The 25,702-nt window shown below is 38.1% G+C and overlaps 3 protein-coding genes across 3 annotated transcripts; 2 read left to right on the forward strand and 1 right to left on the reverse strand.

Moving 5' to 3' along the window:
• Positions 1 to 471: 471 nt before the first annotated feature.
• Positions 472 to 4,745, forward strand: rdh12l (retinol dehydrogenase 12, like). The gene is made up of 7 exons (XM_067434484.1): positions 472 to 604; positions 882 to 994; positions 1,070 to 1,225; positions 1,299 to 1,403; positions 1,493 to 1,702; positions 2,177 to 2,369; positions 4,475 to 4,745. Exons 2-7 carry the CDS (start codon positions 886 to 888, stop codon positions 4,575 to 4,577), a joined length of 876 nt encoding a protein of 291 aa, XP_067290585.1. The 5' UTR covers positions 472 to 604; positions 882 to 885; the 3' UTR covers positions 4,578 to 4,745.
• A 5,438-nt stretch (positions 4,746 to 10,183) lies between these two features.
• ptchd3a (patched domain containing 3a) lies at positions 10,184 to 16,749 on the forward strand. The gene is made up of 4 exons (XM_067435435.1): positions 10,184 to 10,915; positions 11,612 to 11,733; positions 13,796 to 13,941; positions 14,780 to 16,749. The coding sequence occupies exons 1-4, from the start codon at positions 10,184 to 10,186 to the stop codon at positions 16,717 to 16,719; spliced, it is 2,940 nt and encodes a 979-aa protein (XP_067291536.1). The 3' UTR covers positions 16,720 to 16,749.
• Positions 16,750 to 17,832: 1,083 nt separating this feature from the next.
• On the reverse strand, positions 17,833 to 25,698 carry pks1 (polyketide synthase 1). The gene is made up of 6 exons (XM_067434406.1): positions 24,703 to 25,698; positions 24,447 to 24,600; positions 24,193 to 24,353; positions 23,905 to 24,108; positions 23,568 to 23,749; positions 17,833 to 23,442 (listed from the first exon to the last, which is right to left on the reverse strand). The coding sequence occupies exons 1-6, from the start codon at positions 24,749 to 24,751 to the stop codon at positions 17,905 to 17,907; spliced, it is 6,288 nt and encodes a 2,095-aa protein (XP_067290507.1). The 5' UTR covers positions 24,752 to 25,698; the 3' UTR covers positions 17,833 to 17,904.
• Positions 25,699 to 25,702: the final 4 nt, after the last annotated feature.

A 25,702-nucleotide genomic window follows, 5' to 3' on the forward strand; every position in this document is an offset into this window, starting at 1 on the left:
AAACTGGTAAAGGTGATCTGCAAAGGCTAAAAGGTTATTATAAATGGTGAACATGGAATGGAGATCGAGATAGCATGTATAGTAGCCTATTATATATAAAAAGAAATTAAAAAGTAAATGAAAAACATCACTATTTTAGTCAATCGTATAAAAATGTTAACCTCAAGCAAATATTTAATTTATTTAACATACATGTACTGACATCTCCTGGTTTAACTAAGAATCACGTCATCTAGTCATTTTAATGTAAAACCCATGTATTTTACCAATGTATACCCGTTTATAAAAATATACTCCGTTTTCCAGATATGATATTTATGTTGATATGCAATACACAAATCTAGAATATGTTTGGCTTAAAAAATATAAATAGAATAAAGAAAAAGACAATATCTAATAAAGGGCGGAGTTTACTGTCTGACCAATCCCAAACTACAACTTCACGAGTCTTCTTTGTACGTCACCTGACTCCTCAATTCTATAGTGCGAGCGTTGATCTGAGATACTCTTGTTTTGTTTTTTTTCTTGCACAAACTTGTTTTATAACGTTTCTCCTTTTTTGTTTGTTTCTGGATACAGATAATCTTAAAACGCAAGCAATAAGGTAAGAACAGACTGGTATAGATTTCATTGCTGTTAGTAACGTAAGATGTTTGCAATGAAATGTTGCAATAGTTGTGTCGAATAAGTAGATTTTCATATGAATATATTTTATAATTTTTGAATTCACGACAGAATCAGACCAGGCATGACTGAACAAAAACAAAGGATTATGATGTTTATTTATTTATTATGATTTTTTTTGCCTTGACCGCGTGACAAAAGTTGTATCAGACCAACGCCCAAGTTGAGTAATATATGACCTTTCCTTTTCCTTTTAGAAATATGTTTCGTTCGTGGACATCTAATGCCAAACTTGTCGGCAAAACTGTTATAATTACTGGAGCTAATACTGGAATTGGCAAAGAGACAGCCATTGACCTGGCAAAGAGAGGTAGGGTATGCAACATTGTTTCTATAACGTTTTGTTGTCATATGGAAAAATGTTATCTTTCTGTCTTGTCTTTAGGAGCACGGATCATTATGGCATGCCGAGATCTGGAGAAAGCAGAAGCAGCCCTGAAGGAAGTTAAGGATTCTTCAGGAAACCAGGATGTTGTTATCAGCAGACTTGACCTGGCAGATTCCAAATCAATCAGAGAATTTGCAGAGACCGTCAATAAAGGTGAGCTATTAAATTCCTTTATGCATGTCTTCCTCATATAACACTGTATTGATGAATCTGGGTTGTCTTTCAGAGGAGAAACAAGTCAACATCTTAATCAATAATGCTGGTGTGATGGTTTGTCCTTACGGAAAGACAGCAGATGGTTTGGAAATGCAAATAGGGGTGAACCACATGGGTAAGCGTATATAATTTGTCCAAATCGGTCATCATTTTTAACTCTGAAAGGAATTAAGGGAGACTTCAGAGCTGTCCTTCTTCCCGTAGGTCACTTCCTGTTGACACACCTGTTATTGGATTTAATTAAAAGATCAACACCAGCAAGGATCATTAATGTCTCATCCATGGCACACAAATGGGGGACCATCAACTTAGAGGACATCAACAGTGAGAAGAGCTACGATAAACAGAAAGCCTACAGCCAGAGCAAACTGGCAAACATTCTGTTTACTCGCTCGTTGGCAAAAAAACTAGAAGGTCTGTCTCATAATTTTTTTTTAAAAATATGGACATTTACATTGCTTTTTTGTTTTGTTTGTTTTTTAATAGAAATATGTTTAAGCATAATGTTTTTAATATTTGTATTATTTTATTATTCCAATTAGAATTAATATTTTCATTTATTAAATTATTTAAATATCACTAGAATATCTAAAATATAATTTAAAATAATATAATATATTTAAAAAAAGTAATATAATATACAATAAAAATATATTATTCAATATTATAGATTACCAAATATGACAATAACATAATATAATATAAAATTAAAACATATTGTGTAACGTTATATAACATATTAAAACATATTTTAAATGAATTTCTGTCCCATTTTTGCCCCTGCCCTTGGATCATTTCTGACTCTGTCCTGGGTTGTGCATTTGTACTTTATGTTAATTGTTAATCTAGTCCAATGACTTAATGATTGATGTTTTCTTGTGGCGTCAGGTACTGGAGTAACAGCGTATGCTCTCCATCCTGGTGTGGTTCAGACTGAACTGTGGAGGCACTTGAATAAATTTCAGCAAGCCGCCATGTGGTTGGCAAAGCCTTTCACCAAAACAACTGTGCAGGGAGCTCAGACCACCATCTACTGTGCCGTGGCCCCTGAATTGGAGACAGAGAGTGGCAAATATTACAGGTCAGTGTTTTTTTTTTAAATCTCAATCTCAACATTCTGCCTTAGAAAAGAGTAAATTATACCAAATTACAGTAGAGTTTACCATGTAACACCTGCCCACCCTACTTTCTATCCAAAGTACAGTGTGAATAGGCCAATAGGTCATATTCTGTTATCTTTCAGTTGAATAACACTATGATACAGCATTCAGATACTGCTGATAAACTTTTAACTATAGTGTTCATAAACGCTACAGTTCAGCCATGTTTTAAATAACCTGTTAGACAGTGCTTAATTTGATCTGGATCCTGTTCTGGAAAATGTCCGATTTTGGATTTTTGCGCTCCGGCATTAGGGTTTAAACATCAATGGGACAATTTAATTGTCTTTAATTCGGCACATGTCTGTTAACCTACCCCTAACCGATAAACACTTATTATTAAAAACATGTTAGATGCTTTATTTTTAATTTTTATTGAAAATAAATGCCTTTCCGATCTGACATGTGATAGGGAAAAGGGAATAGAGTGAGTTAGGCAAAAGGCAGATTCGAACCTCGAGTCAAATTGCGTCAACTTTCAGCCATGTGTCTTACCTCTACACTATTGCCGCTGTAAATGAATCAGTGTTTTCCGTAATTTTGTCTATCCCAACCAGACGTTAAATAAACAAGGCGCTACATGTGTACTTAATGTAAATGGCATCTACTCCAGTAAAAAAAAAATTGCGTCCGACAGCCATGGTTTTAAACGATCCGGCTTTAACAAATGAATTACATAGTGACAGTGTGTGCATGTGAGAGAGACAGAAGGTGTGTTCGACATCGGCTGCGGCTGGATGCATGCGATCGGCGAGAGTAGCCGCGTGCAGGCGAGGAGGAGCTGCAAACGGAGACGTGAAGTCGGACACTTTCTACCTCCTGCAGTGACGCGCTTGAGCTGTGTTTTATCACAGCTGAAGTTAAATAAATGCAATATTTCTCAAATACACAGATGTTTCAAATGATATTTTCATCTAATACTTTATGTACTGTTTAATAAAGCGTCTATTTGGACAAGATTAAAGTTCAACATATAAACATACACTATCTATGAAGTGTTGTCAACGGTTTTTATCAGTTTTAGTTTGATTAACATGACAATATATCATCGCGACTACATGAACAGAGGCTTTATTGTTATAAATTAATGATTTTTGAGCATTAGCGTAACATAAAGTTTTAGAATAAACAGGAAACACACGTGATCGCTATCATGCGGTGAGTCCGGCCAATCGTGGATCAGCTGTGTCGTCATGAGAGCTCGAGCAGCCTCCTGCAGTCCCCCTTGAGAATCTCTCGAGTCGCTCTCGCGGTACTTTGTTGACATACGTCACAGTCACGTGCCGTCGGCGCTGTCTCAAGTCGGACAAAATTTCTAACCAGCATGCAGTGCTTCAAATCAGCCGCCGATCGGTCTGCGCATCGCTGGGTGAAGTCGAACAAGCCTAGAGTGAGCGCCAGTTTATGTTTCGCTATTGGCCCTCAACATATTTTTGACCAATCAGCTTTCTTAAGTTCAAAACCACCCCCATTGGCTGGTTCTTACTGCTTATTGTTTTTGAATGGAAAGGAGCAGAACGTTTGGATGAAGTGCATAGCTGACAAATTATTCTAAAAAAAACAAGTTATCACCAAAATATCAAAAAAGACAATCAACCAACTTTTTTTTTCCACATCGGTGAGTAAAGCTGATGGTGTTTCTGATTAAAAGAGATAGAGAGATCCCCTGAATAGCAGGAGACAAGCAACAGGAGCTCAAGAACAAGAACAAGAGGCGACAGTAATGTCAGTGAGAGAAAATATCACTGAACTCAATGATGTTTGGTCTCAACATAGCAATATACATAACATGATACACCAGGCTGTAGTTAGGGCCATGCAGAAAACTTGTCAATTATGCTTTATGTTGTTGCCATAATCGTTTAGTGAAGTTATTGTATTTTCCAGGAAAACTGAAGTTGTATGGTTGGTCAGTGTTGATCACAGCATATTTGATCATTTCTTTTATCCTGCTATTATTTACAAAGTAAGCTCTACTGTTAGACAATCGTAGCACATACTGACCTGTCTTCTGGTCTCCACGCAGTGACTGTGCACCATCTAAATGCTCTAATGCTGCCATGGATGATGAGATGGCCCAGCGCCTCTGGGAACTCAGCTGTAAGATTCTCAGCATCACATGGGAATGAACTCAACTCTTTTCCTGATGACTTTATTGCAGTCTGCTTGAGAGTGGCGAATCTGTCAAAATCAGAAATACTAATAGTTAATATCAAAAAGAGAACTAGCTTGAAAGACATTCAAATATAATGATTCACATTATGTGAAATTTAAAACTTATATTTTGTAGTTTTTGGTCTCAGGTTGCTTATTATAATAATAATAATAATAATAATAATAATAAAGGTACATATTTATGCACTAAATTATACAGAATATTATGTGAAATGCCAGATTCAGGTGATTAAAAATGTTAATATTTATGTGAATATTTTTAATACATATTCATTTTTGTATCTTGGTATTTGCAATAAAAAGTTATGCATGCATATATACTATATTGTACATATTTGTATGTTATATTCAATATTGTTGTTCGACGAGAAGGTTTTGTTCAGACTTCGGTCTAATTCATCCCAAAGGTGTTCTATCAGGTTGAGGTCAGGACTCGGCGCTGGCCAGTCAAGTTCCTCCACACCAAACTGGCTCATCTTTGTCTTAATGGACCTTGCTTGAAGGGGCCAAACTCTTCCCACAAAGTCAGGAGCCTTTAATTGTCCAAAATGTTTTGGTAAGCTGAAGCATTAAGATTTCCTTTCACTGGAACTAAGGGGCCAAACCCAAGCCCTGAAGAAAAACCCCACACCTGGCCCCCTCCACCAAACCCCAATACTTTTGGCAACATAGTGTATGTACACTGATCAGGCATAACATTATTCCTAATATTGTGTTGGTCCCCTTTTTGCTGCTAAAACAGACCGGATCTGTCGAGACTCTAGCAGCAGCTCCTTTTAAGTCCTGTAAGTTGCAAGCTGGGATCTCCATGGATCAGACTTGTTTGTTCAGCACATCCCACAGATGCTCGACTGGATTGAGAGATCTGGGGAATTTAGAGGCCAAGTCAACACCTCACACTCGTTATGTTCCTCAAACTATGGTTCATTCCTAACCCATTTTTGATTGGTGAAAGAGCACATTATCCTGCTGAAAGAGCCCACAATCACCAGAGGAATACCAGTCCATTAAATGGGCATACATGGTCTGCAACAATACTTAGGTAGGTGGTGTGTGTCAAAGTAACATCCACATTGATAGCAGGACTTAATATTTCACAAGCATCACACTGCCTTCGCCAGCTTGCCTTTTTCCCCATAGTGCATCCCGGTGCATGTGTAACCGAGGTGAAAAACACGCACTCTTAAATGTATTACAATAAATTATAGTATATTTGCATTGTACTAACATACTCAAGTACATTTTTAATGCATTTAGTAGTACATCTTTTTAACCTGGAAAGCGACGCACCCGGCCATCCACGTGATGTAAAGGAAAACATGATTCATCAGACCAGGCCACCTTCTTCCATTCCTCTGTGGTCCAGTTCTGATGCTCACCAAACTGATGTTGGTGCTTTCTGTGGTGGACAGGGGTCAGCATGGGCACCCTGACTGGTCTGTGGCTATGAGCACCATACACAACAAACTGATGCGCTGTGTATTCTGACACCTTTCTACCAGAACCAGCATTAACTTGAGCATTTTGAGCTACAGTAGCTCATCTGTTTGATCGGACCACACAGGCCAGCCTTCACTCCAAAAACCATACCATAACGTGCATCAATGAGCCTTGGCCACCCATGACCCTGTCACCGGTTCACCACTGTTCCTTCCTTGGACCACTTTTGATAGATATACCCCACAAGAGCTGCAGTTTTGGAGATCTAGCAATCAATTTGTCTCGTCAAATTCGCTCAAATCTTTACACTTGCCCATTTTTCCTGCTTCTAACACCTCAACTTTGAGGACAAAATGTTCACTTGTTGCCTAATATATCCCACCCACTAACAGGTGCCGTAATGAAGAGATAATCAGTGTTATTCACTTTTCCTGTCAGTCATAATGTTATGCCTAAAGATGCTAGTGCAGCAACTCTTGCTGACTTGGTCACAATGACCAGTTCTCATCTCTTCTTTCACTCTGACCCAGTCACCATGACGACCTCTAATCAGCTCTGCCTTCCCTCGACCCCATCACCATGAACAACCGCTAACGGCAGCTCTGGTTCCCCTGACCCAGTCTCCATGACAACCTACAACTGCAGCTTTTCTCTCCTTTTGACCCGTCACCATGACAACAACTCACTGCCCAATAGTGATGCAGGAGAATATGAAACTAGCACCACCTAGTGGGCAACCAAAGTTCCATTGCCTGTCATCTAATTTCTCAGGAGTAATAAAGCTGCAACATTATATATATTTTTTAAATGAAGAAATTATTTCAAACCAAACAGATGTTTGAACATGTTCCATATGTAAGCTACTCTTTGATACAGTAAATTAAAAGAGCTGTACAAATAAAAGAGTGGTAATAATCTGAGGCCACTACTGGCAAATCACGAGCGCTATGAGAATCAAGCCACTTTTGTTGGGGCAATTAACCACTGAGGTAATTGAAAGGCATGAATGGAGCTCTGTGTTCAGTAATGAACTTGCATGTCATTCTCTCCTCACATCACTCTGTCCTGATGGAGCAAAAGAAGCAGAAACCGCAACGTAAGTCCTGTTTCCAACTTAAATGAATTGGTCTATATTTCTAACTTGAGTTGTAGTTTATATCCAGGGATGTTAGGCTATTATTCACTTAGAAAAAATGGTTTTACAGTCTGGTGGCCACATAAGAACCATTTCCACAAACTTTTTATTCTCTGGTTGTTTAAAAAACCCTCTTGCTTTAAAGACCCCATAAATATATTGACCTGAAGAACTAATAATGTGAAGCAAATTTTTAAAGGTGCGTTCATGCCATGTCGTAATTAAATAACGATCCTGAACTGTAAAAAGCTTTTACACATGTGTATAACTTATTACAACATGCACTCTAAAAAAATGTTGGCTTAAAAACAACCCAAGTTGGGTTGAAATTGGACAATCCTAGCAATTGCGTTGTTTTAACACAGTGGTTGTTAAATGTTTGCCCAACATGCTGGGCAGTTTTATTTAACACAACTATTGTTTAAAAATGGCTTTAAATATCCCAAAATAGGCTGGAAATTAAAAAACAGAGGCAACAATAATAATCAAAAGGTGAACATTTATTAATAAGCAATTTAATAAATGTTTATTGTTTAATTATTATTCATTAAAATTATTCATTTATTAATGTTAATTTCAAACATATTTTGGGTTTATTTTAAGCAACCAGTATAGTAATTTCTAAACAATAGTTGAGTTAAATAAAACTGCCCAGCAGGTTGGGCAAAACTGATTTAAAAATTTAACCCAACCGCTGGGTGTGTTTTTAACCCAGCATTTTTTTGAGAGTAAACCAGGGTTCCTCAGACTCGGTCTTGGAGGGCCACTGTCCTGCAGAGTTTAGCTCCAACTCTAATTAAACACGGCTTCCTGTAATTTTCTAGTGATCCTGATTTAGGGTGTGTTCGACCTGAAGTGGCGCTGCACAGAACACAGAGCGATTAGAATGCATACTGGACTTAATTTACGGTAATTACTCATGGTGTGAATCCATTATAATCAGAACCATAATGCCAACTCAGCCTGTATACAACTTCACATTTTTCCTAATGGAAATTTAATTCATGATTTCACAAATTCATATCATGGGAATTAATATAAGGTCAAAATGGCTTGCCATAACACGTGAGCTGTTCATGTTCTCGGATTCGGACTTAAATGTTTCTCTTGCTCAAAATAAATCTGCAGTGGTCTCATGGTGCAGTGGTCACATGGTACAAGTAACGGCTCTCTGAAAATTAGGAGTCCTAAGTCATAATTATGAGTTCTGCGATCATGTGAATGCTTTTTTAGGTATTACGACATGGTGTCAAAGCAGCAATACATCCCACATTATTAATAGGCCTATATATACTTTGAAGTATTCTTAAGATTCAGCAATGAATCCTCTTCTTATCAAAAATATGATTTCTTGATAACAATGATATCGTCACATACATATGAATTATTGATATCAGAAATTAATTTCAACTAGTTATTTTTACTAGTGAAATGTCAGCATAGGCTGCCCTTCAAAATCAATTGTTAATATGAATAATTAATTTCTTACTAGTTAAAATTCTTATTATTTATAATACTCATTATTAAAAACCTTTATTTTTATACACTGTAGTAAATTATTTTTAAAAAATAAGTTACCTGGTTGCCTTAATTTTGACTTCATTGAAATAAAAATTTTTAGTTAATACAATGAACATTTTTGAGAATCGACAACCTTTATTCAAATATTTTTTGAAAGATTTTGTAAGCATATTTGGTAATTGTTATTTGTGAAGATGCAGTGAAACATGCCAAATTGTGCTATTTTCATTATTTATCTGTGAATTGAATTCTTAATATTAGGAATTTATATTTTTACTAGTAGTAGGCCTTAAGTAATTGTTGATATATATATATATATATATATATATATATATATATATATATATATATATATATATATATATATATATAAATTATAATGAAATAAATAAAATTTAATTCAATAGTATATATATATATATATATATATATATATATATATATATATATATATATATATATATATATATATATATATATATATATATACTATTGAATTAAATTTTATTGGATTGAATTTCTGATATTTGAAATTGGAATTTTTGCTAGTAATATATCAATTCTTCATATAAACAATTGAATTTGAATGGCAGCCTAAGGTGACATACATTTCACTAGTGAAAATACAATTACAGATATCAAGAATTATAGTTTTTACAAGTGAAAATTTTATTTTTGACATCAAAAATTTGAGTGATGACATCATGGTTGATATTAAGAATAACATTTTTAGTAGAATTCTAATTCATGATTTTAAAAAATTAGCATTTTAACTAGTGAATATTTAATTGTTGAAATCAAGAATGAATATCCTTTAAAATGATTAAAAGCCAAACGGCTTGCCATACACTTGCCATTTCTTATTTACGGTAGTTGGCGTGAACCCAGCATATCTTAACCTTAATTTAGCTATTCAGCATGAAATTAGCTTTTTATAAAGATCAGATCATTAGGCTACTTAATGTTCTGGAGCACTGTAACAATAACATCAACGAATATTGCTTAATTTAATTATTAATTATAATTTAAGATCACTCCCCTTTTTAGGCAATAGTTAATGCAATAATGTTGCAACATTCAAAAATGTGATATAATAAAATAACTTATTTTTAATGCCCAATTTAATAACGTACGCATCAAGTTTAATTAAAGCATACTCAGATAAATACATTTACTGCGTTATTTGCATGTGTGGTAATTTTGTCAGTCAAAATATAATTTTCTGCATGCGCCCGTCAGTGGTCGCTCTCGGTTTACTCCCTGGAGATTTTCACGCAAAATGCGTCAGGATAATCAAAAACCCCGCATGCATCCTGCTCTATCTAAACCTTATTTGAACTAGTTTATAGCTATAGCTAGTTATAACTTTAATGCCTCAACCACAGTTATGATATAGAGAAACTGAGCTTTAATTCATTTGGCAGAGCTTTCCCCCTCTTAACTTTTTTCTTTTAATCTGTCAAAATGCCGGTGAACATGGCTGGATGCACCACAGACTGCGTGGAGAAGCCGATCTCCATCTGCTTCCAGAAGTTCGGCCGCTTTGTGGGAACTTACCCGTGGTGGTTCTTCATCTCTCCTCTGTTGATCTCCGCGGTGCTGGGGAGTGGGTTTTATTTCTTAGAAGAAAGTGAGGCCAATGACATTGAGGATCAGTTCACACCTGTGAACGGTCCTGCCAAGCTGGAGAGGCAGTTTGTTCAGGAAAACTTTCCGCAGAACGACTCGGTGTTCTCCAACCAAAGACTCTACACGGACGGAGTTTACGCGTCCTTCATAGCGGTATCAAGATCCTCCAACATCCTCACAGATGCTGCCTTTCGGGAGATAGTCACTTTAGACAGGAAGGTCAAGGAGCTGAACGTGTCTACGGGTCACGAAGTGCTCACTTTTGAGGGACTTTGCGCAAGACGATACAATAAATGCATACCCAACAAGATACTGGATATTTACAAATATTATGGAACCAATTTAGAAAAGACCGAGTTCACCTTCCCGTTCTTTCGTTTCGGATTCTCGTTCATTTTCCTGGGCTACTCGGTCGGTGGAGTGAATATAAACTCTTCTGTTATTAAAAGTGCAACAGCAGTGCGCCTGTTTTATTTCCTGAAGGAGGATAATCGTACTAGAACAGACGTATGGCTCAACGAATTTCTAAAGGCTTTTCCAACTAATTTATCACTAAAATTCATTAAGGTAGGTCATATTTTATTTATGTACGGTTCAAGGAAGTTGTTGGTAATCGGGGCTAGTTGTCACAGGGACTATAGGCCTATATATATTTTTTCTAACACCTTTAAACTAAAATCATATAATATATTTTAGCTCTTGGTTTTACAAGTGAACTATTGATATGTGTTCTCAATTTTTTTATTCATTCATGTTTTTAACATTTTAAATGTCGTTATTTGATCAATTCTGTTGGTTGAAACATTTTAAATTTAGCTTTAAAAAAATAAATTGGCCTGTAATAGGTATTACTGGCCGATTTCCACTGTGAAAACTTACCCCTCCCTTATGCTGTCTTTGATAACATGCACAATGAGTAGTGCTGGCTGCAGAGCACCTGGACCTCAAGGGCGGAGCTTAATCTGTTTAATGGGTGGAGAGATATGGTTAGGGTGTGGTTAGGGGATGCAGCTCCACCCTTCATGCTCACAGAAGGTCAAGAGAGGGGTAGCTGGAGCTCCAGAGTGGGTGGGGTGCTGGAGGTAATGGCTCTCCCCATTGGACAACATTTGCTAAATTAACTTCATATATATTTTTCCTAGGCAATATGTGTGGAAATGTATGTTTAATTTATGTGTCCTTTTCTTATTGCAGCTGACAGCTGTTTTTAAAAGGATTGTGACAACTAGCTAAATCTGAAATGATGATCATTTGCCTCCTCAGGTGACCCATTCCACCTCTCTGTCAAGGCAGGTGGAATTTGAGGCAAACACAAAGGATGTAATTCCCCTCTTCTCTATCACATACGTCATTGCCATTGCATTCTCAATTCTTTCTTGTTTGAGGTATGTTAACCTGAATAGTTAGGCTAATTTTTAATGCACACCTGATTTTGGCAGGGCTTCTGTGCAGACGCTTTACATGTAGACATTTACATTGTGGTATGACTTGAGTTAAAAAAAAAAAATCTGAATTGTAGTTCAATATTCATTAATTCATTCGTTCATTCATTTAGCCTGGGAAAACCAAGACAACTTCCAGCAAATTTAGATTTGCTCTGAAAGTAGTCTGGCAACAAGCCCATTTCTAATCCGTCGAAATCACGGCACCCAACAGCGACAGTGAAGCAGATTTAGTACAATACAAAGATGGATGCCGCCGTGGAACATCTCTCGTTCGAATCAGCTATCACTTCTGTTTTAAGCTATTTAAACGTTTCCTTTTCGTTAAAACCCGAGCAAAGAACAACCCTCAGCTACCAGATGTGGATTACACCGGGTACTTTAAAGGTGAACTATGTAGTATTTTTGCAGTAAAATATCCAAAAAGCACTAGGCCAGTGTTATATATTTTGTTCAGTTGAGTACCTACAATATCCCAGATGTTTCCAACTATTTGTAAATTGTGAGAAAATTGCTATTTTAACTTAGGACAGGGACGTTGCAGCATTGCATTTGAGAGAGTCGCCTGTCAATTGCGTCATATCTGCGTTACCCTCGGTTTCGGCTTTTATTTGGCAGGTGCGCTTTATTCTTAGCAGTGTGAACAACTGAACGCACGGAGTAACGTCATAACATCGTTTTAAACACACTTAAATGTATCTAATATGATAAACAGAGCTCCATTACCTCAAAATCATAACCGGAAGAGCGGATCTGTGCAGGCGCCCGGCAAATGAGTCCCGTCCCGTCATAATAAAAGTCCCGGTATTCGCAAGGCGGGTATTTGTTTAACAATCGCTCCAGCAGCTGTGCTCAGGTCCATAACACTCGGTCCTGCTCTGCTTTAGACTACAGTAACGTTAATAACCGCATGCATGAACGTGATGTCTGCCCGAGTTCTATTTTTCACCGGCTGTGATGAGAAGACCACATCTCCCAAGATGCTGCGCTCACACTTTGCATCATCAAACTACGCATTTGTTTTGCATAGGCGCCCTCCAGTGGACAAAAGCTCCATAGTGCACCTTTAATGAGGAGGATGAGGAGTGTGATCATGTGCTAACACACACAGCAGCTCTGGATCTGGCCTTTCTGGGCTTATTTCCTCACATTAGATCTGATAGTCAAGTAAAAATTGTAGATAAATAACTAGCGTAACTATGCTCAAGTCTGAAAATGTTCTAACACATCTGAAATTACTGAATTTGAATATAGTTTGTGAGACAATTTTCCAAAGACTCTTTTATTATTTATTATCAATATTATTTTATTTTCAAAATATTTCAAACGCTTTCCAATTACAATACAAATGCCTTACAACAGGGGCAAATGCGATCAGAGCTTGATGTTTTCTGTTCGACCGTCAATCCGAGATGTTTCAGTCGGTCTGAGATGCTATTAGGTTTTACAAATTTTGTAAAAATGTAGTGGCGGTGGACACCAGCTATTATCATATTTCTTTTACGACAACGGCAAAAGTCATCAGTAGCCATTACAACATCTTCCTCAAAATCACAAACAGAGAATTGCTGTCTCAGATGTTTCTCCGTCGCTCTGCTACGTCATCGTCCGTTGGTGACGCTCCTTTGGAAATGATTTGTCTATGAAGCTTTGCCAGACCATAACTCAGTTACTACTGAGAATGGTCTGGTTTTAACCAAGCTATCATTCATTCATTATTTCGCTCAATTGAGCGGAGTTAAATTAAAATGTTATATTTTAAATTTTGCTCATATTTCAAATTTGGAAATCATTATAATGCAAGATATATTATGCTGCATCTTCTGGACCGAGTCTTTCTTCATTCATTTGTCAAGTAAAAGGCAGTTTATAGGGAACGGAAATTATTTGTTTAACCCAGAATGAATGAACGAATATTGTTTGAAAATGATTCTAAATAAGATTTAAACATTGTATTTAACCACGATAAATTATTTAAAAAATATATTTTGTCTGTTTTTTCCAGGTTTGACTGTGTCAGAAATAAAGTATGGGTTGCCACATTTGGGGTGTTCTCTGCTGGGCTGGCTGTTCTGTCAGCTTTTGGGATGATGTTACACATTGGTGTCCCATTTGTCATGACAGTTGCTAATTCTCCATTTCTGATATTAGGTAATACATTCATTTTAAAAACCAGTGCTGTACAATGCTGAAGGGTTAGTTCACCCAAAAATGAAAATATTGTCATCATTTACTCACCCTCATGTCATTCCAAACCCATAAGACTTTTGTTCATCTTCAGGAACACAAATCAAGATCTTTTTGATGAAATGTGAGTGCAACTACCACTTTAATGCATTTAAAAGTTCATAAAGAGATTGTAAAACTAATCCATTTGAATTGAGCAGTTTAATAAAACATTTCTGAAGAGACTCGATCGCTCTATATGATGAACAGATTGAAGTTTAAGGCTTTTATTCACATTCAAACATTGATCAGCGAACATGAACCTCATTGGTTCTTGCTGAAGCTCAAACGTGATGCGTAACACAAGAATGAACCTCATTGGTTCTTGCTGAAGCTCATACGTGATGCGTAACACGAGAATGAACCTCATTGGTTCTTGCTGAAGCTCAAACGTGCTGCGTAACACGAGAATGAACCTCATTGGTTCTTGCTGAAGCTCATACGTGATGCGTAACACGAGAATGAACCTCATTGGTTCTTGCAGAAGCTCAAACGTGCTGCGTAACACGAGTATGAACCTCATTGGCTCTTGCTGAAGCTCAAACGTGCTGCGTAACACGAGAATGAACCTCATTGGCTCTTGCTGAAGCTCAAACGTGCTGCGTAACACGAGAAAGAACCTCATTGGTTCTTGTGGAATCTTACGGCTTTGGAACTACATGAGGTTCAGTAATTAATGACAGAATAACATTTTTTGGGGTGAACTATCCCGTTAATGTTTACTATCAGATTAAACAGGGATTTTCTGATGTGTTTTAAATAGGGATCGGAGTGGACGACATGTTCATCCTCATTTCCTGCTGGCAACAGACGAATGTTCACGATCGGGTAGAGACTCGACTGTCTAATACATACAAAGAGGCGGCCATTTCAATCACCATCACCACGCTCACGGACGTACTCGCTTTCTACATCGGGCTCATGACGCCCTTCCGCTCCGTCCGCTCCTTCTGCTTGTACACCAGCACCTCCATCCTCTTCTGCTACATCTACAGCATCACATTTTTCGGAGCGTTTCTCGTTCTTAACGGACGGCGAGAGAACAGCAACAAGCACTGGCTGACCTGCAAGGAAGTACCAGAGGAGTGCCCTATGGGTCAGTCGAAGTGGTATGAATTATGTTGCGTGGGAGGCGCTTACGACCCTCATTCTGGCACGGAGCAGGTACAGCCCATGAATCACTTCTTTAAAAAATACTATGGGCCTTTTCTGACAAAATCGTGGACGAAGGTCTTTGTGATTGTGATTTATTGCATCTATTTGATTATCAGCATTTACGGCTGCTTTCAAATTCAAGAAGGAATCGATCTTCGTAATTTGGCAGCTGATGATTCTTACGTGGTAAAATACTATGACAACGAGAAGGCATATTTCTCTGAATATGGCCCGAACATCATGGTTGTCATCCGACGGGAATTTCCATATTGGGATGAAAAGTACATGTCAGATCTTGAAATTTGCATTGAAGATTTCAAAAATTTATCTTTCATCGAAAAGGATATATTCACCTCTTGGATCAAATCATACAAGTACTACGGATATCACACGAAACTCAATCTCAGTACCGAAGATGTCTTCAAAGACAATTTGGGAACATTTCTGCGATTTTATTCCGATTTCAAACAGGACGTCAATTTCACCAACAACTCCATCCATGCGTCTCGCTTCTTCATCCAGACCGTTAATATCTCTACCGCACTAGATGAGATGAATATGTTGAATAAATTAAGAGACACAGCTCAAAAGTGCCCTGTTCCTTTACTAGTTTACCACCCTGCCTTCATCTACCATGACCAGTATGCAGTGATAGTCACCAACACTATCCAGAATATTGGGGTTACAACGGCTGTAATGCTGCTCATCTCCCTTCTACTCATCCCAAACCCTCTGTGCTCTCTCTGGGTGACCTTTTCTATCGCATCTGTCATTGTGGGGGTCACTGGGTTCATGGCATTATGGGATGTTAATTTAGACACCATCTCCATGATCATTCTTGTCGTCTGCATTGGTTTTTCTGTAGACTTCTCAGCTCATATATCGTATGCCTTTGTCTCCAGTAAGAAGCCCAGTGCGAATGAAAAGGCAGTGGAGGCTTTGTTTAATTTAGGTTACCCTATTTTGCAGGGGGCTGTGTCTACTATTCTTGGGGTGGTAGTGTTGTCTGCTTCGAAGAACTACATCTTTAGAACTTTCTTTAAAATTATGTTCTTGGTAATCTTATTTGGTCTCTTCCATGGGTTAACTTTTATCCCAGTCTTTCTGACCTTTTTTGACATGTGTAGTGGCACACCAGCTAAGAAGAAACCAGGCCATGAAGAGCAGGCCATGAAGAACAGCCACACCAATAATGTTCAAGCATCGGCAAAGGATGCTGAGGTGAAAGAGCGGAAAATTTACGATAATCACAATTTTCTACCCGACAACCACCGAACATGTCGGTCTCAGCCATGCTCTGACATATGGATGATAACCGGCAATAATCATAATGTCCAAGAAAATCACATGTGTGTGGCAAGCACTGTCCCAATGTTCAGAGTGGACCATCAGACCTATGAGGTTCACATGTATACACCCTCTGATGATGCCATGTTAAGAGTCAACTGTCAATCAAAACAGGGTCAAAATTGTATTTTAGGAAACAGCAACCACATTCAAGATTCAATTATGCCCACTCTTAACTGTTCTGATCTGTCCATTTTGTAAAATCTTAATGCTTCATTTTCTTCCAAATATGTCCTGTTTGTATGTGTACCACTTTTTATATGTTTAAATTAGAATTACTAATGTAATTTTACTACTGTACAATGTAATATAAATCAACAAGACAAAAACATGGCACTTTTTTTCTACAAATATCAATGGGCCACTGGTTTTAGGACTTTTAATAAATCTTTTAAGAAATATGTTTACAAAATGCACCACAGATGTAAGCAATGTACACTTAAATCAAACAACAACTAGACTATTGTATAACTAAACTGTAAATCATTCATAAAAATGTAATACGGTACATTTACGTAAAATTGGTTTTATGAATGATTTACACGGAAATGTATTGTTTCATGAATGAGTCCCAATCTCTCTGAAAATATTGAAATATCTAGTTTTGCTGGATATGCGGATATTTATATTTGGTTATATATAACATTTACAGTGATGTAGTTTTAACTTTAGTGAAATTAACTGAATGCACATGTATCCATACTTTGCTCTGTATTCATGAGGTTTACAATGTTTTCTTAAGAATTGTTCCATGTGTAAAAGCTCATTAAAGACATAACTAAATACACATATTTTAACTATTTTTAGAGGCTTGTTTAAACAGCCACAAAATGATTCTTGACTTTTATATTTTCATAGCTTTACTTCAGTAGTGAAAATGCTGTTGTGCTTTCTTTGAGAAAAGAGGATTGCCTGATTAAGGATTATAAGAACTGTGAACATTTTCTTCTTTTACACCAGTTTTGTTTAGTATTTTTCCTATTATGAATGATAGAGTATTATCATTTAAGGGGAATATACATTTCTATTAAAAACTATTGTTTAGTTCACTCAGTTTTTACAGTATTTCATGAGCCTATTTCTGCATTTCTTTATGATTGCAAAAAAACCTCAGTGGATTATGCATTTGGCAGTAAAATGGTGGACATGCCTGAACTTTGATCTCTGATTCCTTGGTAATGATAGGTCTAGGAAGGTATAAAATAACTAAAATTGATGTTTGAAATCAATATTTTATTGTTTGCCATCCAATATTTGAAATGTATACAATACAACAATATATTTTGTAATATATAACAAGCAAAACAAGTATGCTAAAAAAGGGTAAATTTAATTAATATGCATTCCAATATCCAATGTACAAGATGTTAGAAAGATAACTTTGCATTACAGGTGTACAGAAATCTCTTCATCTGTGCTCTGTTTTATCAATTCAGCCAATGAGGACAGTGTACTGTTTGGATCAAGCAAAGCAACAAGAGGAATAGTCACACCTATCTCTTGAAACAAACGATTCTGCAATGTCATGGCCAGCATTGAGTCGATTCCTAATGCAGTGAGCGCAGTTTCATCACTAAAATCATCAGTATCAATGCTGCAAATTTCAGTCAGAATCCCTTTAACATGGTCATCCACTGATAACTGAACATTTATCCTGGAGTTTTCAAGAACTGTGGTGTTTTTCAGTTCTTCTTCCACTAAAGCAGACAGGCGAAACTTTAGAGACACATTCTGAGAGAGAACATGGTTCTTCAGGTTACTGAAATTGAATTTGCAGACCACCTGCTGGGGATTGTTAGTTATCAGGCAGTGCTCTAGTGCTTCATGGATCTCTCTCACATCCATGATCATTAGTCCTTTTGTTTCCAGGAATTTTTGAAAATGATCTTTATTCATTAGCAGGCCCAGTTTAAGGGGTCCCCAATTGATTGACTGGCCTGCAAGTCCAATATTGTGTCGGTAGTGACAAAACATGTCCAGAAAAGAATTAGCTGCTGCGTAGTTAGCTTGTGCTGCATTTCCAATGAATGAGGAGATCGAGGAATAGCACACAAAGTAATCAAGTGTCTGACTGTGCAGAGTGGCAAGGTGAAGATTAAGAGCACCACAGACTTTAGGTTGTAGGACTTTTTGAAAAAGAGATCTATCAAGGGTTTCCAGTAATCCATCGTGCAGCACAGCAGCACTGTGGAACACCCCTCTGATTGGACATGAGAAAAAATGTTTTCCAATCACAGTAATGGCTTCCATCACCTCGTCTGACACAGAGACATCACACTGAAGAGTGATAATTCTTACCCCGTATCTCTTCTGGAGACTGTTCAATTCCTCTTGTACCTTCTCAGATGGTGTACTCCTTGAGAGAGTGGCAATGAATCCTCCACCCCTGTGGGCAATAAACTTAACAGTTTCAAATCCCAAACCAGAGAGACCACCTGTAACTATGTACACACCTTTCTTTAAGAACAGCTGATTTGTTCTTGGAAGCAAAGGGATGGTAGACATCTTGCTCCTAGTGTCATCACAGTTCAGAGCTATCACATCCAGAGTGCTTGCACTGAAATAAGATCCAGACTGCTCAAAAGACTGAGGAGACATACCTTCAGGGGGTACCATCTGAAAAGAACAGCTTTGTATTGATGGCCATGCTTTGTGTAATTGCATTCCCTTTAGCCACTTCTGTAGAACAGCTCCATGTGCCTTAAGACCTGACTTCTGGAAGATTTTGGACATCTCAAGAGTCTGGAAGCAAGTTCTCTCACTATTCCTTTGAATTCCATTTATTGTAGAGTAGCATGGCTCACGGACACCACGTACTGCAATGATGTGATCTGCATTGACAACACTTACAATGTCTGTCAGAAGCAAGGAATCATATGGAGGAAGAATCACAAAAAGAAGACACTGCTTTGTGTTTTGGACTAATCGACTTATTTCAGTCTCTGTAAAAACTCTCCAGCCTGATTTACTTGCTATCAGTGTCAGTAACTTGACCAGGGCTGAGTCACGATCAGTAGAGAAGATGCCCAAATTTTGCTGTTGTTTGGATTTGGGTAACACACACCGCAATATCTCCCAGATTAGGACAAAGTATGAAACACATGGTGCATCCTTTAGAAATGGAAGCCTTTTCATTTTGAAACACACATCTTCTGGGATGATGACTTTGGAAGTTGCTTTTACAGGGTAACAACAGACAACATGGTCTCCCACTTTAATTTTGCTGACATCATTTCCCACTGCTGTAATGGTCCCGCAGAAATCAAGTGCCAGAAGACTGTGGTTTTGTGTTGTGTGCTTGCTCCAATACATCGTCTGACCAAAGTTTAAGTCTGAAGTACTAACTGGGAAATAATCTGAAGAGTGCACACATACCTTACTCAGCTGAACCTCAACATTTTTCCTCTGAATAGTGTGGACTGAAGTCGCTGAAGGCAAAGCTGACAAGCTGGTCATCCTGTAGGGACTGTTTGTCTGCAAAGTGATGTCCTGGGACTGTAGGGTTTTTGACTCAGTCTTCACCTCCCTAATTGTAGTGACAGGAGTACGACTTATCACAGCAGAGTAAACTTTCCCTTTGCTGATGAAGACTTCTGGACACTCTTGGGCTTTGTACGAGTTAAGCACATAAGCCAGTGCTTCTATATCCTCTCTTGACACTGTTGAAAGGTCAATGAGCTGGAAAGAGATGCCTGACAACTCTGCAGCACATGCCCTTGTCATTCCAGATAACACAAATCCAGAACTTATACTTTCAACTGTTCCTTCTGCTGACTTGTATGTAATGACACGGACGGAACACATCTTACTGCAGCTTCTTAGAGACAAAACAACCTGACGGTAAAGTTCACAGCTGTCTAGCAAGGACTCTAGAATGACTTCAGATTTCAGGTGACTAATATTCTGAACACCCCAGATAAACAGGATCTCATCCAGTTCCATGACTGCAGCACTGCATGGGGACCTTAATAGTAATTCTTGGACCTGCAAGGCTAAGTTTTTTGTTAAATCGGGTTGAGGAAGAAAAACTGATTTTGGATGCAAATATGGCTTCAAACCTTTAGCGATACCCAAGGTGTCCTCAAAGACCAATGCCTTGATTCTTCTAGGGAAACTGCTCTCAGCATGAATGCCATCCTTCTGGTTATAAAAGAAACATGATTCCCTGATCGGTGATTGTCTTCCCAGAAAATTAATTCTGACATTTCTTAGCTCAATCAGCACATGTCCATCTTTGTCAGTGAAACAACCACAAACCTCAAAGTAGTCTGGCATTTCTTTAGACAGTCTCATATACATGAACATCTTTTCACGGGGAGGTGCAGATATAACCATACTACCAATAGCAGAGGGAAATCCAGGACGGATGGTGCTAGAGACTAATGCTAAAACTGAGGACATTTGCAAGAAGTAATCTAGGACCACTGGGTGCAAACAATACTCATACAGATGATTGAGTACTCCCGCTGGAATCCTGACACTAGTCACTGCTTCCTTGAATTCTTGTCCATAATGAATGTCACCAAGTTGTTTGAAATTGGGCCCGTACTCAAATCCTACATCATTAAGAGTGCTATACACATCCTTTGCTTCAATGACTGATGGACATCTCTCCAAAACAGCACTGAGGTTAATTGTTTGCTGTTCTATCATAGCTGGACCCCTTTCATGGCTAATGGTGCCTGAGGCATGCACAGTACTAGAGGACTGAACTTGAAATGTGGTTGTGTCCTTGGATGTATCAACTGTTATTTTCAGAGGAGGGCAATTTTTTGTTAGAACAAACAAACTTTGAAAGTTGATTGTGAGCTGAAATGAATTAAGAGGCCTCTTTGGAATAGCAGTTTCCATTACAGATGCGAAGGCTAATTCAACATATAATGCCCCTGGGGCAATGGAGATGCCATTGTTCTTGTGTTCCCAAATGTAGGAGGTAGTACCTGCTGACAGGTTGCACTTGATCACTTTGCCATCACGTTTACTTGGACTTATCAGTGGATGTGGACTGCGAGAGATAGTGTCATTTCCACGTCTTACATCCTCAAAGTATACCTCATTTGTTTGACATTCAAACTGATACTTTGGGAAAGGTATAAGCTTTGTTTCAAACCCTTTGTAGAACTCGTCCCACTTCACATTGACCCCCAACTCAAACAGTTTTGATACTGTGGTGAACATGGTCTCGTGGTCTTTATCTGGATGGACTGAAGTGAGCACTGTAGTGTCATTTCCCAGGATCTCCATGATGTTCCTTTTCAGAGCCCGCCTTGGACCGATTTCCACAAAGACTGTGTTCCTTGTGTTGTTGGAAACTGATTTAATTGCTTGTTCAAATGCAACAGGCTTTCGGATGTTTCTTGCCCAGTATTCACCTGTTACAAAGTCTCCTTGATTACACATCTCTCCTGTTACAGTGGAAAACAGTTCACACTCCATTTCATTCAAAGTTAAATGGCCGATGCTGTCTTTGATTTGGCCTAGTATAGGCTCCATCATATGACTATGGTAGGCAGCAGGAACATCCAGGACATGAAGGAACAGGTTCTTGCTCTTAAACGACTGAAGCTTTTGGTGAACATTATCAATAGCTTCTTTATCACCTGACAGCACACATGACATAGGACTGTTCACAGCAGCTAGACAAATCTTTCCTGAGTATGTAGGGAGGATTTCCAGAATATTTGGGACAGCAATGTTACCAATGACCAGCATCCTCCCACCCGTCACTTTTGTCTGCAGATTACTGCGATGGTAGACGACCTTTACTGCATCCTCAAGAGACAGCAGACCAGAGCAATGAGCTGCAGCAACCTCTCCCACCGAGTGTCCAAGAACAATATCCGGCCTGATGCCCCAGTGCTTCAGAAGGTGAACAACTGCAACCTGGATTGCAAAGAGAAGTGGCTGGACAACATTTGGTTTAGAGAAATCTTCATTGTCATAGCTGCTTGCGATCTTTTGCAAAATACTGGTGCATCTGAATTTCTGGAAATAGTTTTCCACCTCTTTGACTTTGTCCCTAAAAACAGGTTCTTCTTTCAGTAGCTGCTTACACATTCCCCTATAAGTAACGCCATTTCCACAAAATACAAAAACTAACTTTAGGTCCTGCTTTATTGGGGCTAATTTCTTGTTCATGCTAGCTTCGAGTAGTGCTTTTAACTCTGACACAGATGATGCAGTGAAGACTTTCCTAAATTTGTGTCTCCTGTGGCTTCTTCTGCAGGCAGCTGTATAAGCAAGAGCTTGAAGATCAATGGTCTCATCTACTGAAATCCTCTGATACATGTCCGCAATGCACAACTGAAGAGACTGATCCGTGGCTGCAGACATTGGAAGCAGTTTTAGGGGTTCAAGATTGTGGCTCTCGGAGGCTGTAGCATAAACATACTCGCTGATTAAGGCATGGGCATTGGTGCCACCAAACCCAAAGCTGTTTAATCCAGCCATCCTTTTCCTTGATCCAGAGTATAGCCATTTCTCAGCTCTAGTGGGGATTTTAAGATTGAGAGCTTTAGCATCTATGCTGGAATTTTGTGCTGAGTAGAACACAGAGGGGACAATGATTTCGTGCTTCATCATTAACAGAATCTTTATGAGTCCTGCAACACCTGCTGCAGATTCTGCATGTCCAATGTTACTCTTAACAGAGCCAATAAACAGAGGCCCGGAGTTTGAAGGTCTTGCTTTGGCGATGACTTTTGATATACTTCCAGCCTCAACTGGATCTCCTGCGGGTGTTCCAGTCCCATGAGCTTCTACATACTGGACATTTACTACATAATTATCTGAGGAGTAGATCATGTGAAGTAGAGCCTCCTGTTGGGACATGGAGGGTTTGGTGATCGGTGTGACCGTGTGGCCATCTTGGTTTACGGCAGTCTTATTCACAATGCCCCAAATATGATCAAAGTCCTCAAGAGCCTAAAAAAGAGAATTACCAGATTTACTTCCACAAACAATTAATTGAATTTATTAAAAAAATTATAAACCATAACTGAATGCAATATCAATATTATAAACAAGATTAAAAAAACTAAAATAGCTACCTTTTTCAAAGGCTTCAGTAGGACTATACCACATCCCTCCCCTCTGCCATACCCGTCTGCAGTACGGCAGAATGGTTTGCTTGTGCCTTCAGGTGAGATCATCTTTGCCTTGCTGAGGGCTACAAAGACTCGAGGCTCCAGGATGCAGCTGACCCCTCCACACAGAGCCATTTCACAGTCCCCTAGAGATTAAGTAAAACAAGGATGATTAATAATATGAATGTCAAGCAATGAACCCCTCCACACAGAGCCAGTTCACAGTCCCCAAGAGATTTGGTAAAACAAGGATGATGTAAATGTCAAGCAATGAACTTTAAAATTAAAATAGTATAATTACCTTGTTTGATTGCCTGACAAGCAGAGTGAAGGGCTACTAGGGATGAAGAACATGCACTATCGATGGCAAAAGAAGGTCCAGTCAGATTAAAGACATAGGAAATTCTGTTGGCAGCTATGCTCATAGCTGTTCCTGTGCCGTTATAGTGAGTTATTGTGCTGGGACAGTTGTTCAAAAGTGTTTCATAGTCCCTGTTCATAAGACCTGAAATCAAACACAATATATGGTTTCAGTATCTTAAAAACAGCCAAAAGTTAAAATGTGATTTACGTGTACTAGATGTATTACCTATGTAAACTCCTGTTTGGGTTCCGCTCACTTTTTCCAAGGGTATCCCAGCATCCTCTAGAGCTCGGTATGCACACTGCAGCAACAGTTTCTGCTGAGGGTCCATGTAATCAGCTTCAGCCTCACTGATGCCAAAGAACTTGTGATCAAACTCATTGAATCTGAAATAAGACACACATTTTATTACTTTACCATTTCCCTTTTTTAATTAACCATAAACCTCAAATGTATCATCATGAACTGATTATTCCCACCCTTCAATGAGAGCAGCTTTGGTCGTCTGTGTTTTTCCTGGTTTACTCTCATCAGGATGAAACCACTCTGATGTATCAAATCTTTCATCTTGAATCTCTACCACACAGTTCCTGCCCTCCACAAGAACTTTCCAGAAATTATCAACTCCCTCACCTGTGAAGGTATTTGAGAAGTCATGCAAATGCAAAAAAACATGTCACAAAGTGTAGATGTCACAAAGTGTAGATCAAGATAATAATTAAACAACATATCTACCTCCTGGGAAGTTGCATCCAATTCCAATGATCGCAATATCCTCATCCATTTTGGCATTGTTGTTTTTTTTTCCTTCAAATTATCATTTTATTTTGCAGTCTCTTCAGAAAAAATAATTATCTGAGCTCAGCTGGTCTCCTCATGGTTGTGACCAGTATTTGTCAGTTCCCTACAAAGTCTAGGCAGTTTTATAAAGCCTTTCACAGCTGAAAACCAATGGGAAAACACATTTCTTTCAACAAAGGGTCTTTAAATGTCCAATACTTCCTCTTGTAACAAAACTCTATAATTACAGACTTGGATAGAGATGTAAAACACTGATTGCAGTTTCCCTCACTCAAAACAACAAAGCTATTGTCTCAAAGCTATTGGGGTGAAACTCTAATTCATGATTGACTTTAATTGACTTCAATAAAGGAACATATAGCGAATGATGAGAAGGCAAAACCTAAATGTGTGTAGACCACTAATTTTAAATAATAAGATTTTTATTTTACACACCTAACCTGATACCAGTGATTATCAGACTGAATGGTTTACTGCCACTCTTTTATTTTATAAGACATTAAACGTAATTTATTAACCTAAATCCCAGCTTTATATTCTTACTTTCAGGAAATGACAAGGGAATAGCCTTTATTTGTGTATTGTATTTAGTCACATCCATGTTCATTTCTGGTTGAGAGAAATGGAAATAAAGATGGTATTAATTTCAAAAGCAAGCACACTAATAATTTTTCAAACACACATATATACAGGGCTGTCACCTGAGCCGTTTAAACACACATGCAGGCAACCCAAATGTGAAAGATGATAGCAACAGGAGGCTTTTAGCTACCCCTGGAGTACTCAAATAAATAACTTAAAGAACAAGATCAGTATGTATAAAAGGTCCAGCGGAAACATTCTACAGTACTCCAAGTTAATTGTTTAGATTTGCATTTACAGATATAATTATTCTATAGCTGTGGATGCACAAATAAAATGGACATTCTGAAGT

The sequence above is a fragment of the Pseudorasbora parva genome, chromosome 24 (genome assembly GCF_024679245.1).
Source record: "Pseudorasbora parva isolate DD20220531a chromosome 24, ASM2467924v1, whole genome shotgun sequence".
Classification (NCBI taxonomy): domain Eukaryota; kingdom Metazoa; phylum Chordata; class Actinopteri; order Cypriniformes; family Gobionidae; genus Pseudorasbora; species Pseudorasbora parva.

Coding starts and splice junctions, on each gene's coding strand:
- rdh12l (XM_067434484.1), top strand. CDS start 886: ATGTTTCGTTCGTGGACATCTAATGCCAAACTTGTCGGCAAAACTGTT. Junction 995..1,069: donor CATTGACCTGGCAAAGAGAG/GTAGGGTATGCA, acceptor TCTTGTCTTTAG/GAGCACGGATCATTATGGCA. Junction 1,226..1,298: donor TGCAGAGACCGTCAATAAAG/GTGAGCTATTAA, acceptor GTTGTCTTTCAG/AGGAGAAACAAGTCAACATC.
- ptchd3a (XM_067435435.1), top strand. CDS start 10,184: ATGCCGGTGAACATGGCTGGATGCACCACAGACTGCGTGGAGAAGCCG. Junction 11,734..13,795: donor TCAATTCTTTCTTGTTTGAG/GTATGTTAACCT, acceptor TGTTTTTTCCAG/GTTTGACTGTGTCAGAAATA. Junction 13,942..14,779: donor TTCTCCATTTCTGATATTAG/GTAATACATTCA, acceptor TGTTTTAAATAG/GGATCGGAGTGGACGACATG.
- pks1 (XM_067434406.1), bottom strand. CDS start 24,751: ATGGATGAGGATATTGCGATCATTGGAATTGGATGCAACTTCCCAGGA. Junction 24,354..24,446: donor AAAGCTGCTCTCATTGAAGG/GTGGGAATAATC, acceptor GTCTTATTTCAG/ATTCAATGAGTTTGATCACA. Junction 23,750..23,904: donor TTGTCAGGCAATCAAACAAG/GTAATTATACTA, acceptor CTTAATCTCTAG/GGGACTGTGAAATGGCTCTG.